General features: G+C 43.3%; 1 protein-coding gene across 1 annotated transcript in view; it reads right to left on the bottom strand.

Annotated features, from left to right (window-relative positions):
* Positions 1-17,373, bottom strand: part of LOC124805098 (UDP-glucosyltransferase 2-like) — a 129,831-nt gene that overhangs the window by 71,006 nt on the left and 41,452 nt on the right. Inside the window, exon 3 of the mRNA XM_047265541.1 lies at positions 7,669-7,850. Coding sequence (XP_047121497.1) covers positions 7,669-7,850 — 182 coding nt within the window. The remainder of the gene's footprint in view (positions 1-7,668; positions 7,851-17,373) is intronic.

Raw genomic sequence — 17,373 nt, 5'->3', positions numbered from 1 at the left:
ATAGTTTTACATTTCATTCATACGCTCCAGCTTCTCAAGCATGAGATCGAAAAGTAGTAGTACGAAATCTTTATATAAATTTGGAATCGTCATATTCTTCCATAATATGTGTGATTCCCCCTTTCTTCTCCTTCCTCGTTCTAACAATCTTGTCATCACTAATTCTATAACTATTCATGCCAGTGTCAAAACTTTTTTTTTTTTTGGTTAACTTCACTAACCCTGACACAATCAATGGTTTAATTGTCCTACGTTTATTTTCCGGTTGGGCGTTATTACCTGTTCGTACAACGCGTTTTCCGCGCTACTCCCAGAGTAGAACTTAGGCAGCTGCTACCGGGGACTGTACAACTGGCCCTAACTAGTGTAGCGGTCTGACCAAAAATTTTCTGTCAAAATTTCATTTTCTTGGATACACCGAGAAGATAATACATAATCTTTCTTACTTGTTATTTCCGTTAGTCGTTTATTTCCATTCTGGTAGTCTGAATCTATGGATTTCGCTGGCAGTTATAACAACGCTGATCATTCGCAAACCCAGTCAACCACATAAACAGCGATTGGCATTAACCGATTTGGCTTTAGTCCGCTCAGCTCCTATAGTCCCGTCTCATTCTCTCTGCAGGAAAGTTTATTTCTAGATGCAACGGGGATTCCCTTGGCAGAGTCATCACGTACACGATGCACACATTCAAAAATCAGTTTATGATTCATTCAGTTATCAACTTAGAATATGTTTCAAAATCAACAGGGATGCTTTTCAAAATCATATGAGTAATCGACAGACCAACGAGCGCTGGATACTAGGCGCTTTGTGAAACAAGGTTTTTTTTGCTCAAGCATATGAATTTGCTGCTTTATGCTACTGCTTATACAGCTAACAGCAACACTTCTGTAGCGGGAGAAGGTACTACACATGCACGACTCAACTGCGCATGCCCATGAGCCCGCTCGCAACTGCTCAAATGCATCTAATGTAAACAGTTGTGATTCACACTCATCGGAGGCAATTTGTTGTTATGAAGCATTGCATAATCATCATAATCCTTTAAAACATTTTGCTGTTGGCAGACTTTTCTTTTGACCATTGTATTTTATTATTGTATATGGCGCATTTCACTTGCAACTTAAGTTTTATTTTATTTTATTTATTTATTTATTTATTTTTTGCCCTCGTCCATGTTTTATTGCTGCAGTATTATTCCGTAGTGAGGGGATACATGAATATCCTTTATTACAGTATTGTTTCTTACCAGTGAAACTTACAAAAATGTAACTGAAGATTAAAACCAAAAAATTCCCGGAATTCTAAAAAATTTCCGGGTTTTTCCCGGTTTTCTCCCGGATGAAAAAATTCCCGGGTTTTTCCCGGATCTCCCGGTTGTCGCGGGTCGTATACACCCTGGACTACTATATTAAGTACTTACCCAGTTAAAGTTTCACGCAATTAAATAAGCAACCAGTAGTTAAGTTTAACATTAAATACTGGAAATTTGAAATTGAGACACATAATACTGGTGTATGTGACTCGCTGTTGTAAGTGATTAACACTTAAAATGAGGTCGTTCGTCTCGGTGGTTCTTAGTGGAACAACAATACGCTACACAACACTAGCCAAATTGATCCAGACGTATCACTTATACGAGGGATGCTCAATAGAGTTTACCGGTAACGCGGAAAAGCTTGCAGTGAATAGGGCAGCCATGTACTGCCGCCTGAGAAAACTACGCGTTACGCTTTGCATATTCTCAAAGTATTGTTCCTTCTGCTCTCTCAGTTAAGTTGCAGAAGTGAATGGAAGTGGCTATGCATTTTTGGCGTCTACAAACTTCATTACGTCTCGGCATTTCGTGAGCAGCGTTACACGATAAAATGTTGTGTTCGCCTGAACAATGATGAAGTGAAGACAGCTGGTCTGCTATGCTCTCTCGTCAAGCCTGTTTTCCTTGGCACAAGACATTCCAATACAGCCAGGAAAGTTGCGAATTGCTCGAGGGCAAGTGGCACCTATTACGGCCTTAACAGAGACAACAATCAATACTAGGGAAGCCATTACTTACAGTGATCCACTTCTGATTATCAGACAGCTTGCATGAATTTTGAGGAAATCGATTGGAATTATTCACATGCTTTTATAGGAACATTTGCACATGTCCAGGGCTGAACATGCTAGATACTACGATTAATTCTGCAGCAAAGGCAAAATCATGTTGATAGTGCCACTATTGAAAATAATGTTTTGAAAATGAAGGTGTTGCAGGGAGGCAAAGCATCATCTCTGCAGATGAAACGTGGGTGTATAGGTGTGACCCAGAAATGAAACAGAGTAGCACAGACTGTGTGCAATGTGGCCAACCACCCCAAATAAAGGTGCATGGACATAACTCTGAGAGCAGGGCAATAGTCATCACATTCTGCAGCTACGAAGGCATGGCATACACTCCTACCGTTCCAAGAGGTGCTATAGACGCTGCAGCGTACTGCGGACAGGACTGGAGCTAACTGATGAAGGATCATATTTCAAAGAAGAGTAAAGAACTTCTTGGGCGTTGGAAGCTTCATCATGATGGTGCCAGATCTCTCATTGCCCAAACTGTGTTAGAGGTTTTGAGCAAAAAACGCATTTGTATAGTACCTCATTTACCTTCCATTTCAGACCTAGCATCGAGTGACCTTTTGCCTCTATCCCACTGCGAAAAATGACCATAGGTGACATCATTTTCATAATGGAAACCTACAAGAGAAGGATTTAGATGTAGTTTGAAGTGCGTGCAATGTAAGGTCTTCCTCACATCTTCCAGGAGTATAACGGTGATGGGACAAACACAATGGGTGGAGAATATACTGAAGATAAAAAAGTGCGAATTAGGAAACATCTGAAGTAAAATTTTTAGAAAATAGTAAGTACCAATCTTTATTGAACATAACTCGATTCTTGTTGTTGTTGTGGTCTTCAGTCCGAAGATTGGCTTGATGCAGTTCTCCATGCTATTCAACCCTGTGGAAGCCTTTTCATTTCCAAATCACTAATGCAACCCACATCCATCTGGACTTGCTTAATGCACTTGTCTCTTGGCCTCCTCTGTAATTTTTACCACCCAACCTTTCCTCCAATATTGAACTGGTAATTAGATTCCTTGACGTCTCAGGATGTATCATATAAACCGACCCCTTCTCTTACTCTTAGTTCCACCGTAAATTTGTCTCAATATTTGAGAGCTAGTTTCCTGAAACCTTACCCAAAAAAGCCATTACAAAGTCAAGTAAGCCATGGATTACTAAGGAAATTAAGATATAGTGTAAGAGAAAGAGGGAAATATATGTACAGGCCAGAACAAGTCAGGACCCGACGTTAGTTGCTTACTACAAAATATATTGTAATATTTTTAAGGGAAGTCATTAACAAGTCGAGAAGCTTATGTGTTCTGACAGAAATTAATAATGAGGATAATAAGATTAAAACTATATGGAATATTGTCAAACGGTAGACGGGGCAACCTGACAGTGCACAGCATACCATAGCAATAAAGGGAAATGATGGTGTTGTGAGTGGTAACTAACAAGTTGCAATTATTTTTAATAATCACTTTCTGAATGTAGCAGCAAAAATAGGATTAAATGGTTCAGTTGAAGAAGCAAAAAATATGTTAAAAATATCATTCCCTAGGACTTTAGGCCTTTAGAATAGCATCAACATCCGCCACTAAAATCAAGGGAATTATAAATATACCGAAAAACAAGAGCTCATGCAGTGTCGATGGAGTCTCTAACAGAATTTTCAAGTGTTTTTCTAATTTAATAAGTGGAGTCCTTAGTGATATATGTAATGCTTCACTGGCATGGGGAATTTTTCCAGACAGATTGATATACGCAGTTGTCAAACCTCATCATAAGAAAGGGGACAAGAGTGACTTAAATAATTATAGACCAATCTCATTGCTGACTACATGTTCTAAAATATTCGAAAAAGTTATGTTTTGAAGAGTAGTCTCACATTTAAGTGAAAGTAATTTACTCAGCATGTCACAGTTCGGATCCTGGAAGGGTTACTCGACTGAGAATGCTATCTACACATTTACCCATCAAATAGTACAAGCCCTAAATAACAAATTATCGCCAGTTGGTATTTTTTGTGATCTTTCCACACATTTACCCATTAAATAGTACAAGCTCTAAGTAACAAATTATCACCAGTTGATATGTTTTGTGACCTTTCCAATGCATTTGACAGTGTGGATTATGTTACACTCTTAAAAAAACTCAGGTTTTATGGAATTGAAGGCCACACACACAGCTCGTTTGAATCATACTTAACGAACAGAAAGCAAAAAGTTGTGCTGAATAACTCAAATAATGTTGGGAGGGTGGTAAATTCTAGTGAATGGGGAGTTGTCACAAAGGGAGACTCACAGGGTTCAATTTTGGGTCCTCTGCTGTTCCCTATTCATGTGAATTGCCTCTCACTTAACGTTCAGCAAGAAGAACAAATACTTTTTGCACATGAGATGAGTGTTATAATAAATCCCACTCCAGAAAAAGCAGTTGAAGATATTGTTAGGATGTTTTTCAAGTAATTATTAAATGGTTCTCAGAAAATGGACTCTCCCTTAATTGTGAAAAAACTCACTATATCCAGTTCTGTACACCGAATAGTCATACCGACAATTGATGTAGTATATGAACAGGGCTCAGTTAACAGGGTAGATTCCTCCAAATTTTTGGGTGTTCACGTTGATGACAACTTGAACTAAAAGAAGCATATTACTGAGCTTCTCAAACAATTAAGTTCAGCCTCTTTTGCTCTTCGTATAATCGCTAGTCTTGGTAATAAACAGATCAGCCTCCTGACGTACTTTGCATGTTTCCACTCAATAATGTCTTATGGAATAGTTTTCTGGGGTAACTCACCGCTTAGACATAAAGTATTGATTGCACAAAAGAGAGCAGTGAGAATAGTGAGTGGTGTTCACCCAAGGACGTCATGTAGGCACCTTTTCAAGGAGTTAGGTATTTTAACTGCACCATCAGAGTACATATATTTGCTAATGAAATTTGTTATAAATAATTAATCTCAATTCGCAAAAAACAGTGATGCTCATACGTACAACACTAGATGCAAAAATGACCTTTACTATCCGTTACTAAAGTTGTCAGTTGCTCAAAAAGGAATATATTATTCAACAAAACAAAAATCTTTGATCATTTGCCCAACAACATAAAGTGTCTGCCAGGTAGCAGATCAAGTTTTAAATTTAGCTTAAAATCATTTCTTTTGGACAATTCCTTCTATTCCATGGACGAGTTTCTGTTTCAAAACTAGTAAAAAAATGTACCTCTAAATGTAGTTGCATGTAAAGAACTAAAACTTTCAGTAATATTAATTATAGCACTATTCATGTGTGCATATACATCTTGTAATCTTACTTGTTCCACATCATATCAATAAAATAATAGTGAAAATGATCTAAGGAACGTGACATTACTAAACTAAACCATCTGGACGTGCATCCACTCATCTCTTGGTCTCCTCTGTAATTTTTACCGCCCACACTTTCCTCCAATATTGAATTGGTAATTAGATTCCTTGATGTCTCAGCATGTGTTATATAAACCGATCCCTTCTCTTAATCATGTTAGGATATAAACTCCTTTTCTCAAAATTCTATTCAGTATCTCCTCATTGGTTAAGTTATCTGCACACCTAATTTCAGCGTTTTTTTGTAACACCATATTTCAAGAGCTTCTAGTCTTTTCTTGGCTGAACTGCTTATCATCCACGTTTCAGTTTCGTACATGGCTGTACTCTAGACAAATGCCATCAAAAAAGACTTCATAACACATATAAAACTCGATGTTAGCAAATTTTTCTTCTTCAGAAACGCTTTTTCGCCATTGCCATTCCTCAACTGGTATCCACTCTACTTCGTTCATCATCAGTTATTTTACTGTCCAAGTAGCACAGCTGATCTCCTACTTTTAGTGTCTCATTCATAATGTAACTCTCTCAGCATCGCCTGATTTATTTCGACAACATTCCCTTACCATAGTTTTGCTTTTGTTAATGTTCAACACTACCCATTCCGTTCAGCTGCACTTCCGAGTGCTTTGCTGTCTCTGAGAGAATTACAATGTCATCGGTATATCTCAATTTTTATTTCCTTTCCCTGAACTTTAATTCCCTTTCTAAATATCTCCTTGCTTTCCTTCATAGCTTGCTTGGATAACACTGGGCATAGGTTACAACCATTTCTCACTACCTTCTCAACCACTGCTTCCCCTTCGTCCACTTCGACTCATACAGTTGCCGAGTGATGTCTTTACACGTTTTAAATAACCTTTAGCTCCCAGTGTTTTATGCCTGCTACCTTCAGAAATTTAAAGAGTGTATTTCAGTCAACATTGTCAAAAGCTATCTCCAAATCTACAGATGATATAAAGGCAGGTTTCTCCTTTGTTGACCTATCTTCTAAGACGAGCCTTACGGTCAATATAGCCACAGTTCACTGTCCTGATATTACAAATGATTGAAGCGATTTCACAGCTCTACAATAACTTTATTATTTGAGATATTTTCACAATGCTTTGCGCACACATACAAAAACTCAAAAAGTTTTTATTTAGGTATTCACAAATGTTCGATATGTGCCCCTTTAGCGATTCGGCAGACATCAAGCCGATAATCAAGTTCCTCCCACACTCGGCGCAGCATGTCCCCATCAACGAGTTCGAAAGCATCGTTGATGTGAGCTCGCAGTTCTGGCACGTTTCTTGGTAGAGGAGGTTTAAACACTGAATCTTTCACATAACCCCACAGAAAGGAATCGCATGGGGTTAAGTCGGTTGCTTCATCACTGAAAACAAGTTTCGCACTGAACGCATCCTCTTCCATGAGCTGTTGCAACCGCGCCGAAAATTCAAAGCGTTTGACTTTGTCATAGGGTGTCAGGGCTTGTAGCAATTGTAAACGGTAAGGCTTCTGCGTTAGCCTTTTCCGTAAGATTTTCCAAACCGTCGGCTGTGGTACGTTTAGCTCCCTGCTTGCCTTATTCGTCGACTTCTGCGGGCGACGCGTGAAACTTGCCCGCATGCGTTCAACCGTTTCTTCGCTCACTGCAGGCCGTTCCGTTGATTTCCCCTTACAGAGGCATCCAGAAGCTTTAAACTGCGCACACCATCGCCGAATGGAGTTAGCAGTTGGTGGATCTTTGTTGAACTTCGTCCTGAAGTGTCGTTGCACTGTTATGACTGACTGATGTGTGCATTTCAAGCACGACATACGCGTTCTCGGCTCCTGTCGCCATTTTGTCTCACTGCGCTCTCGAGCGCTCTGGCGGCAGAAACCTGAAGTGCGGCTTCAGCCGAACAAAACTTTATGAGTTTTTCCACGTATCTGTAGTGTGTCGTGACCATATGTCAATGAATGGAGCTACAGTGAATTTATGAAATCGCTTCAATCATTTGTAATAACCCTGTATATGTAGTTCCCCTCTTCCACTACGCATTTGCCTAGGGTGCCAATTTGCATTCAAGAAGATGTCCTCAACATTCATTGCTTGAATGTGAACTTATTTTTACTTTTGACGTTCTCCAAAAAAACGATACTTTAGGTTGGACTGGCACTGCATTTTTGGTTAAATTTATACCTAGTTTTCAGGCAAGGAAGCTTACCTTATCAGCTGCTGAACTGCGGCTTCACTTAACTGCCGCTCACTGTGGGCATTGGCGGTTTCGGTCAGCATTTGAACGGAGACTGTTGGTGGATCCTCATACACCTTGACGAAATTATATGTCTTCCTGTTGAAGATATACGAGACGGAAACATCAATCTGAGTGAAGTTCTCATGGCGTATCTGAAACACAAACACATATGTTCGTAATATAAGCACTATCCTATAACCAGATCCAGCAGGCTGGCCGCAGTGGCCTAGCGGTTCTAGGCGCTACAGTCTGGAACCGCGCGACCGCTACGGTCGCAGGTTCGATTCCTGCCTCTGGCATGGATGTGTGTGATGTCCTTAGGTTAGTTAGGTTTAAGTAGTTCTAAGTTCCAGGGGACTGATGACCTCAGAAGTTAAGTCCCATAGTGCTCAGAGCTACACTCCTGGAAATGGAAAAAAGAACACATTGACGCCGGTGTGTCAGACCCACCATACTTGCTCCGGACACTGCGAGAGGGCTGTACAAGCAATGATCACACGCACGGCACAGCGGACACACCAGGAACCGCGGTGTTGGCCGTCGAATGGCGCTAGCTGCGCAGCATTTGTGCACCGCCGCCGTCAGTGTCAGCCAGTTTGCCGTGGCATACGGAGCTCCATCGCAGTCTTTAACACTGGTAGCATGCCGCGACAGCGTGGACGTGAACCGTATGTGCAGTTGACGGACTTTGAGCGAGGCCGTATAGTGGGCATGCGGGAGGCCGGGTGGACGTACCGCCGAATTGCTCAACACGTGGGGCGTGAGGTCTCCACAGTACATCGATGTTGTCGCCAGTGGTCGGCGGAAGGTGCACGTGCCCGTCGACCTAGGACCGGACCGCAGCGACGCACGGATGCACGCCAAGACCGTAGGATCCTACGCAGTGCCGTAGGGGACCGCACCGCCACTTCCCAGCAAATTAGGGACACTGTTGCTCCTGGGATATCGGCGAGGACCATTCGCAACCGTCTCCATGAAGCTGGGCTACGGTCCCGCACACCGTTAGGCCGTCTTCTGCTCACGCCCCAACATCGTGCAGCCCGCCTCCAGTGGTGTCGCGACAGGCGTGAATGGAGGGACGAATGGAGACGTGTCGTCTTCAGCGATGAGAGTCGCTTCTGCCTTGGTGCCAATGATGGTCGTATGCGTGTTTGGCGCCGTGCAGGTGAGCGCCACAATCAGGACTGCATACGACCGAGGCACACAGGGCCAACACCCGGCATCATGGTGTGGGGAGCGATCTCCTACACCGGCCGTACACCACTGGTGATCGTCGAGGGGACACTGAATAGTGCACGGTACATCCAAACCGTCATCGAACCCATCGTTCTACCATTCCTAGACCGGCAAGGGAACTTGCTGTTCCAACAGGACAATGCACGTCCGCATGTATCCCATGCCACCCAACGTGCTCAAGAAGGTGTAAGTCAACTACCCTGGCCAGCAAGATCTCCGGATCTGTCCCCCATTGAGCATGTTTGGGACTGGATGAAGCGTCGTCTCACGCGGTCTGCACGTCCAGCACGAACGCTGGTCCAACTGAGGCGCCAGGTGGAAATGGCATGGCAAGCCGTTCCACAGGACTACATCCAGCATCTCTACGATCGTCTCCAAGGGAGAATAGCAGCCTGCATTGCTGCGAAAGGTGGATATACACTGTACTAGTGCCGACATTGTGCATGCTCTGTTGCCTGTGTCTATGTGCCTGTGGTTCTGTCAGTGTGATCATGTGATGTATCTGACCCCAGGAATGTGTCAATAAAGTTTCCCCTTCCTGGGACAATGAATTCACGGTGTTCTTATTTCAATTTCCAGGGGTGTATTTGAACCAACCAGACCCAGCAACTATAGTACAGTTCACAACAGTTAAAAAGAAATTTAGCTTTAAAATGGATGATGAATCGTTTCTTATTTCTCTGAATGTGTAAAAGTAATTTTCAATATCAGTTGAAATTTATTGTCTTCAGCGATGGCCATATTCACGTCTCGACTTAAGATGCACTGTTCGTTCCTTTGACCAATAGTTTTGAGATACTTAAGGATGTGGGACGTGTTAGGAGAAACAATTATATAGAGTGTATTTCACAATGCCTACTGCAGGATACTACACGATGTCGAGGGGATAATGTCCGGTCATATAAATGTGACCACCTGTCACATGTCTAAAAACCATTATTTGCAGCGTGGACCGGTGCGAGAACTGCAGGAAGAGCGTCTGTGAGGTTATAGAAGGTACTGACTCCATTGGTGTGGGTAGACGTGCTGGGTTTCTCGGTTGAGGACCCACGGCGGAACATCTCGATATAGATTGTCTCACGGACTCTTGGTTAGTTTTAAATTCTGGGAGTTTGGTGACCGGGGAAGTATAGTAAACGCTTCCTGGTGCTCTTTGAACAACCCACGTACACTGCGAGCTGTATGACACATGCATTGTCGAGCTGGTAGATGACATCGTTCCGAGGGAAGAAAAGAAATGGTTTATAGGGGTGGACCTGGTGCCAAGAATAAATGCAGCCTATTTTTGATCCATTGTGCCTTGCAGAATGGCTAGATCACCCAGGGAGGCCACGAAAACAATCCTCAGACTATAATGGCTCCCTTCTTCGACCAGGATCCCTCCGACGATTTCTGCAGGATGTTTGCTTTCAGATGTTTCTAGCTGTGTATGCCAACCGAACCGCCGTCTGTGCATTGAGGTGTAAAACTTGATTCATCCGAAAAGGTCCCTATCGCCCTCACTACACGTCCAGCTGTGTTACTGGCGCGCCAGTTCCAGCCTTCGTCGTGATGAGAGGCAGAGAGCGTGGGTGCTTTCATCAGGAGCCTGTTGCGCACGCCCATACGCAACAATGTTCACGGTCGTCGAGGACACACTGTTGGTTGCCCTTTGGTTCATCTGGGAGGTTAGTTGCTCAATAACTGCTCCTCTATTTACCCGTACACATCTCCACAGCCATCCGCCACAAATTTCATCCATGGCCTTTACTGCACGACTGTTGCCTCGGTCCCAGTTCTGGACAGCACCATTTTGCCATACACGGTGCACGTTGTTCCAAAAAATTTCGGGCGAATTGCAGGATGTTTGTGTTGTGTACATAGTTCCACATAGTCAGCAAGTACACAACTTTCCCACTAGAGCGCGCCCCGCTAAGCACAACAGCGCAGGTGCAGCACTCGTCCGTCTCTGCAGTACGAGATGGCGCTGCCTTAGAGACGGACCAAATTCTGCTTCCGCCGATTCGGGTATTCATATGTAACGCAGCCAATGAGATCACTGCTAACATAGAACCTTTTCTCCCCGCGGATCACACTCGCGCAGTGATACCTGAACACATGAGGTATTAAACGAGTGTACAGACCTCCGATTAGTCAGCCTGCATTTGTCTGCACCAGTCTGTACCACTCTGCATTTGTCTGTCCCAGTCTATAGTCAAGTTTCAGTCTGCGCCTAATAAGATTACCATATTCCTGTACATAGCCATGAAGATAAATGAATAGACACTTTGTCAAGTATCAGAGATATGTGAGAATATGATTAACGTACCAAGACCAAAGGTACTTCGGATTGTCAATTGTAAACAGCATCCAGAATCAAGTTACGTAATGTCTATGCTTTTTATTATTTTAATAAATGTGTGTGAAAATTAATCAAGTTCTGTTTAAAGTTGATCACCGTCAATCTTCTACTCTAAGCGTGCAAGTGGCATTTCTATCGTCTGACCTAACGGCAGAAGATAAACACGCCACGATAAGTCCACGAGACATATTGCTGACACTCGCCTACTTCGTTAGAGCGACAAGTCAAATAATCTGATGGTGTGTGTACCGAAGGTCTTACAGTACGCACACCACAGTTTGCAACTTCCTGCCACAATATTTCGGCGCAGAGTCTTCTCGCCATCTTCAGGTGATACTGGCGAACACTCCCTGAGCTCTGGAATTTTGTTCCCCTCCGGCACATGCGTGGTGGATTCACTTGTCGTTCCGCGTGCGCTACTTGAGCGCGTTCGATTCTGCTGCGTAGCGTGCCCTCCGTGGTGAAAACTCGCCGCATCGATGTCAATTCGATTGTCTTCCTGCGGTTCCATCACAGACCTATGCCGGCTACTGAGGACACGAAGTTTTTCGACCATTGGATTCCATGCCGAATTCAACTGGTAACCGCCGTCACGATTAATAAGAGACTCATTATCAGACAGCCGTATTTCCACGGATTCATTAATAATGCGGCAAATTTTATATAGAGCAAACGACGCGTACTGTGCAGGATCGCATTGTAGAACATCAGCGGCATACTCGCCTTCTTCAGCCTTGTAAATCTGCCATCGCAGAACACTGTATTTCCACTGGTCATGCTATGAATTACAATGAGACAAAAATTGTGGCCCATACATCTAACTCTTGGAGTTCTATTATTAACGAATCCATGGAAATACGGCTATCTGACAATGAGTCTCTTATTAATCATGACAGCGGTTACCAGTTGAATTCGGCATGGAATCCAACTGTCGAAAAACTTCGTGTCCTCTGTAGCCGGCGTAGGTCTGAGATGGAACCGCAGGAAGACAATCGAATTGACATCGATGCGGCGAGTTTTCACCACGGAGGTCGCGCGACGCAGCAGACTCGAACGCGCTCAAGCAGCGCACGCGGAACCACAGGTGAATCCACCACGCATGTGCCGGAGGGGCCTTAAATACCAGAACTCAGGGAGTGTTCGCCAGTATCACCTGAAGATGGCCAGAAGACTCTGCGCCGAAATATTGTGGCAGGAAGTTGCAAACATCACGCAGTTCGCCCGAAATTTTGTGGAGCAATATGTACGCCGGGAAAGTTTTATATCTCACGGTTCACGTTAATCAAGGCGGCACGCGAACTAGTTTACAGACTTAGTCGTTTCGGATATGCTTCCATCTTTGGCCCGAAAGCCAATGATTATTACCTTTTGGACGTCTGATAAATCGCTGCGTTTTCGCACTACGACAACGACTGCACTGTTCTCTGTGGACTCCCGAGACGCTTTATATGCCCTCCACTGCTAGTGCTGCCACCTGCCACCAGAGGGTGGTTATTGGACGTCGACGTCGAACTTAAGCGGTAACCACATTAATGTGACTGGACCGTATAGATACAGTTCAGAAATCTACCGTCTGAATGTAAAATAAGTAGGAAGACTGGATCACTTTCAGATCTCCTGCTTCACGCTACGGACACAAACTAAGAAGACACCGTCGTCAGTACTGTTTTCGCTCGACAACAACAAACGTAGAGAGAAACTGATACGTCCACAATTAAGGAGTTTCACTTTGCTCCCTTATTCCTGGTATTGATTCTGTGACCTGATTTATTGGTTTGAAAGACAGGTATATTGTAACCTCGCCACAATATTTTGTTTCTGTCTGAAATTTAGCCCAACTTTATCTCCCGCTTATAAAATCTATGCATTATCAAAAACCATGTACCCACAAACTATTATCCAATTTGCACAAGTATGCTACACTTTGAGTAAACAGAATCTGATATAAACTGAATTGTAACTGATCTGAATGCAACTTGACTTTATGTTAAATGCGCTACTCAAGTAAGACAATTATCTGCCTCTAATCAAAATTTCTACTTACCTCGCATCTTGACAAAATTGTTGCAAATTCCTCGAAAGCGCAACAACAAACAGCAAGCAGGCTGCGTCTAAGTTATACTTCTCTTTCTAAATACGTATTCAAACAGTTGCATGTGGTAATGCGTAATGACAAAAAGTGGGGTGGGGAGAGTAACTATTCCTATGAAATGATATTCCAAGACAACGATTTCAGAATGAAGCATGAATTCAAAAATACAGAGTAAAACTTCGCGTGATCTTTACGTATAACATTGGTCTGAACAATACTACGCTTAACAAAGTCAACAACGATTTATATAAGGGTACAATGTTCACAGATAATTTGTGTAAAAACCAGACAGCTTAGTCAGTTAATATGTTAACGCATCAGTCAGGGAAGTAGGATAGTCTTTCTCTCAGCTCTAAGCAAGTCGACTAGCTGACAATAATCATTCCTAGCTGCGCAGTGCTACAGTCTTACCTCAAACTACTTCTCTTAAAAAATAATAACATTATTCAAAATTTATATTCTTTTCACTTTCCAATATATGCATCATATTCATCCTTGCTGTTATTTCTTCGTCTAACAGATACAATAAAAAGTCCACACAACAGTACTAAATACGTCCATTACCTACTACACTTTAACTAAAAAAGTATCAGACTGCGCAGAGGTAAAGACCGTGCCACAACAAGAGCAAAGATTGTTGAACATTAACGTAAATTGCTCTCTCTGTGACGTGTACATCGATATCATACAAAAATTAAATTGACATGACATGACTACCATACAATATTACTTACGGCAAATTCCATTTAGGAATAAATAAATTGTGAAGCAATAGTTAGTGCAACCAGATGTTTGAATCAGCTTCTGTAAGATGACCTGGCATACACCCCACAAGTAAATGGTATTATACGCTTCCCCAAACCGGGAAAGGCACGCGGGAAATAGACTATCGTTATGTTTCTATATGAGATCTTTAAATTTACAGCCATTTTCATTTCACAAGGTGTATCTCGAGTGGCGGAGGAAGTAGGTTAAAACACGTTTCCTTAATCTTCTAGAACGCACGCTTTCGGAAATTGGAGGGTAAACCACTTGTGACGCATAACGCGTTGACAGAACTAAATCGTGACGAAATGCGTTCCTCTCCCTTAGATCTTATCTACATCTTCTCATTTATCCTATCTCCTTACCTCAACGCTACCTTCGCTCTTCCTTACACTGACAGTACCGTTTAGAATTCCATCCTATGGTTGTCAGTATGTTCCGAGCAAAGGTGTGGGGTTGGGAAAGACCCTTCGTGGTTCGACAGCCGTTTTCGAAATCTGCTACTAAAGTAAATGTAAAAGTAGCCAAACCCTAACAGACAAATAAAAGCCCAACGGAGCCAAAATTAACGCAAGGTGCGCCATGCGTGAAGCGTAAACGAATTCAAACGTATAATTGCATCTACCGACTTCAAATAATATCCGAAGGTTTGGTCTTACCTTAAAGCGGTAAACGGGTCGAAGCCATATATCTAGAGACTCTTTGAACTTAATGGCATCGAAAAGTGGAATGACAGATAGAACGCCGAAATACTAAACGTCTTTTTGCGCGACTGTTCCCCAAAGAAAGGTCAGGCTGTAGTTCCTTCTTTAAAACATCGCACGTACATAAACGGGCAGAAATTGGAATAAGTGACCATGGTGTAGACAAGCAACTGAAATCGCTCAACAGAGGGCAGGTCACTGGACCTGATGGGATGCCAATACAGTTCTAAGAGGGATAATTCTCTTTTTTTGTCTCCGATCAGTCGCAGAATTGGAATTCACAGTGGAAATCAATAATATTTTATTTGCAACATTTAGCTACATCTGCCAGCTACTTCTCCACATAATCGCTGCTCCAACTCAGTCACTTGTCGTAGTGAGGTACCAATTTTCCAATCTTCTTCCCATAGAAGAACCTGTGATTTCCGCCAATTCCCTACTTTCGTCTAAATGTCGTTGTCCATGCCAGCGGCTCGTGAGAGCGAAGAGATGAAAATCAGAGGGAGCCAAATGCGGCCTGCAGGCTAGGTGCCCAAACAGTTCCCATCGTAACCGCAGTACCTTCTTGCAGTAAGGGGCCAAGAAATGTCATGATGAAGGAAACACGTCACAGTTACGGTATATGAACTGCATGAAATCCAACGAAAACCCTCAGCAGGATTTCATACTTGGTGGAAGACACGATTTTCTAAACATACTCACGAGTTTACTGTGCACTCAGAACTGAAAATAGTAATAAGACGCGATTGACGAGCATTCTACAGGCACTACGTAACACACTGCGCATAGCTTCACCGGATTTTCACTCTGTTCTTAATTCCTCATTCAATAGGGGGTTAAAAACACTAGCCCTTGTACACAGAGCATGCAAAGGGACTTTCCTCCCTTGTAGCAGCAGTGTACCGCAAGTCTCTGGAGGAGCGAAGTGTTGCTGATGATTGGAAAAGAGCAGACGTCATTTCAATTTATAAGAAAGGTCGTCGAACAGATGCACAAATCTATAGGTCTGTTGTAGAATTCTGGAACAGGCTTTATGCACGCACATTTCTGGAGCAGTAAATCTCGTCTGCAGGAATCAACATAAGTTCCGAAAACAGCTATGGTGTAAAACCCAGGTCACACTGTTCGTCAACGAGACCCAGAAAGCAGGAGATACCGATGCCCATGTTGATGATGTGTTCCTTGACTTCTGGAACACTTCGATACAATTCGGCACTGTCGCCTAATGAAAAAAATAAGAGTGAGCGTAATGTCAGATCAGCAGTGTGACTGGCTGATGAGTTTCTAGCAAAAAAAAAAAAAAAAAAAAAAAAAAAAAAAAAAAAAAAAAAAACACAGAGCACGACATTCTCAATTAACAGAAGTCTTCAGGCATAAAACTAACTGCGAGTGTATTCCAAGGGCCTATTGCAATGTACACTGAAGAGCCAAATATTGTGTAGGGCCCCCGCGAGCACCCAGAAGTGCCGCAAGACGACGTGGCATGGACTCCAATAATGTCTGTACTTCTAGAGGGAATTGACACCATGAATCCTGCAGAGCTACCCATAAATCCGTAAGAGTACGCAGGGGTGGAGATCTCCTCTGAGGAGCACCTTGCAAGTCATTCCAGATATGCTCAATAATGTTCATGTCTAGGGAGTTTGGTGGCCAGCAACAGTGTTTAAACTCAGAAGTGAGTTCCTGGAGCCACTCTGTAGCAATTCTGGATGCGTGGGGTGTCGCATTGTCCTGCTGGAATTGCCCAAGCCCGCCGGAATGCACAATGGACAGGAGTAGATACAGGTGATCGGACAGGATGCTTACGTAGCTGTCATCTGTCAGTGTCGTATCAGGGGACCCATATCACTCCAACTGCGCACGCTCCACACCATTACATAGCCGCCACCAGTCTGAGCAGTCCTCTAATGGTTCAAATGGCTCTGAGCACTATGGGACTTAACTTCTGAGGTCATCAGTCTCCTAGAACTTAGAACTACTTAAATCTAACTAACCTAAAGACATCACACACATCCATGCCCGAGGCAGGATTCGAACCTGGGACCGTAGCGGTCGCGCGGTTCCAGACTGAAGCGCCTAGAACCGCTCGGCCACTTCGGCCGGCTGAGCAGTCCTCTGCTGACATGCAGGGTCCATGGATTCATGACGTTTTCTCCGAACCCGTACACGTCCACCCGCTCGATACAATTTGAAACGAGACTTGTCCGACCAGGCAACATGTTTCCAGTCAACAACAGTCCAATGTCGGTGTTGACAGACCCAGGCGAGGCTTAAAGCTTAGTGTCGTGCAGTCATAAAGGGTACACGAGCGGGCCTTCGGTCCCGGAAGCTCATATCCATGATGTTCCGTTGAATGGTTCGCATGCTGACACTTGTTGATGGCCCAGCATTGAAATCTGCAGCAATTTGCGGAAGGGTTGCACTTCTGTCGCGTTGAACGATTCTCTTCAGTCGTCGTTGGTCCCGTTCTTGCAGGATCTTTTTCCGGCCGCAGCCTTGTCGGAAATTTGATGGTTTACCGGATTCCTGATATTCAT

The sequence above is a fragment of the Schistocerca piceifrons genome, chromosome 7 (assembly GCF_021461385.2).
Source record: "Schistocerca piceifrons isolate TAMUIC-IGC-003096 chromosome 7, iqSchPice1.1, whole genome shotgun sequence".
NCBI classification, from domain to species: Eukaryota; Metazoa; Arthropoda; class Insecta; order Orthoptera; family Acrididae; genus Schistocerca; species Schistocerca piceifrons.
The sequence above is the reverse complement of the archived record's forward strand: the minus strand, read 5'-3'. Positions and strand labels throughout refer to the sequence as shown.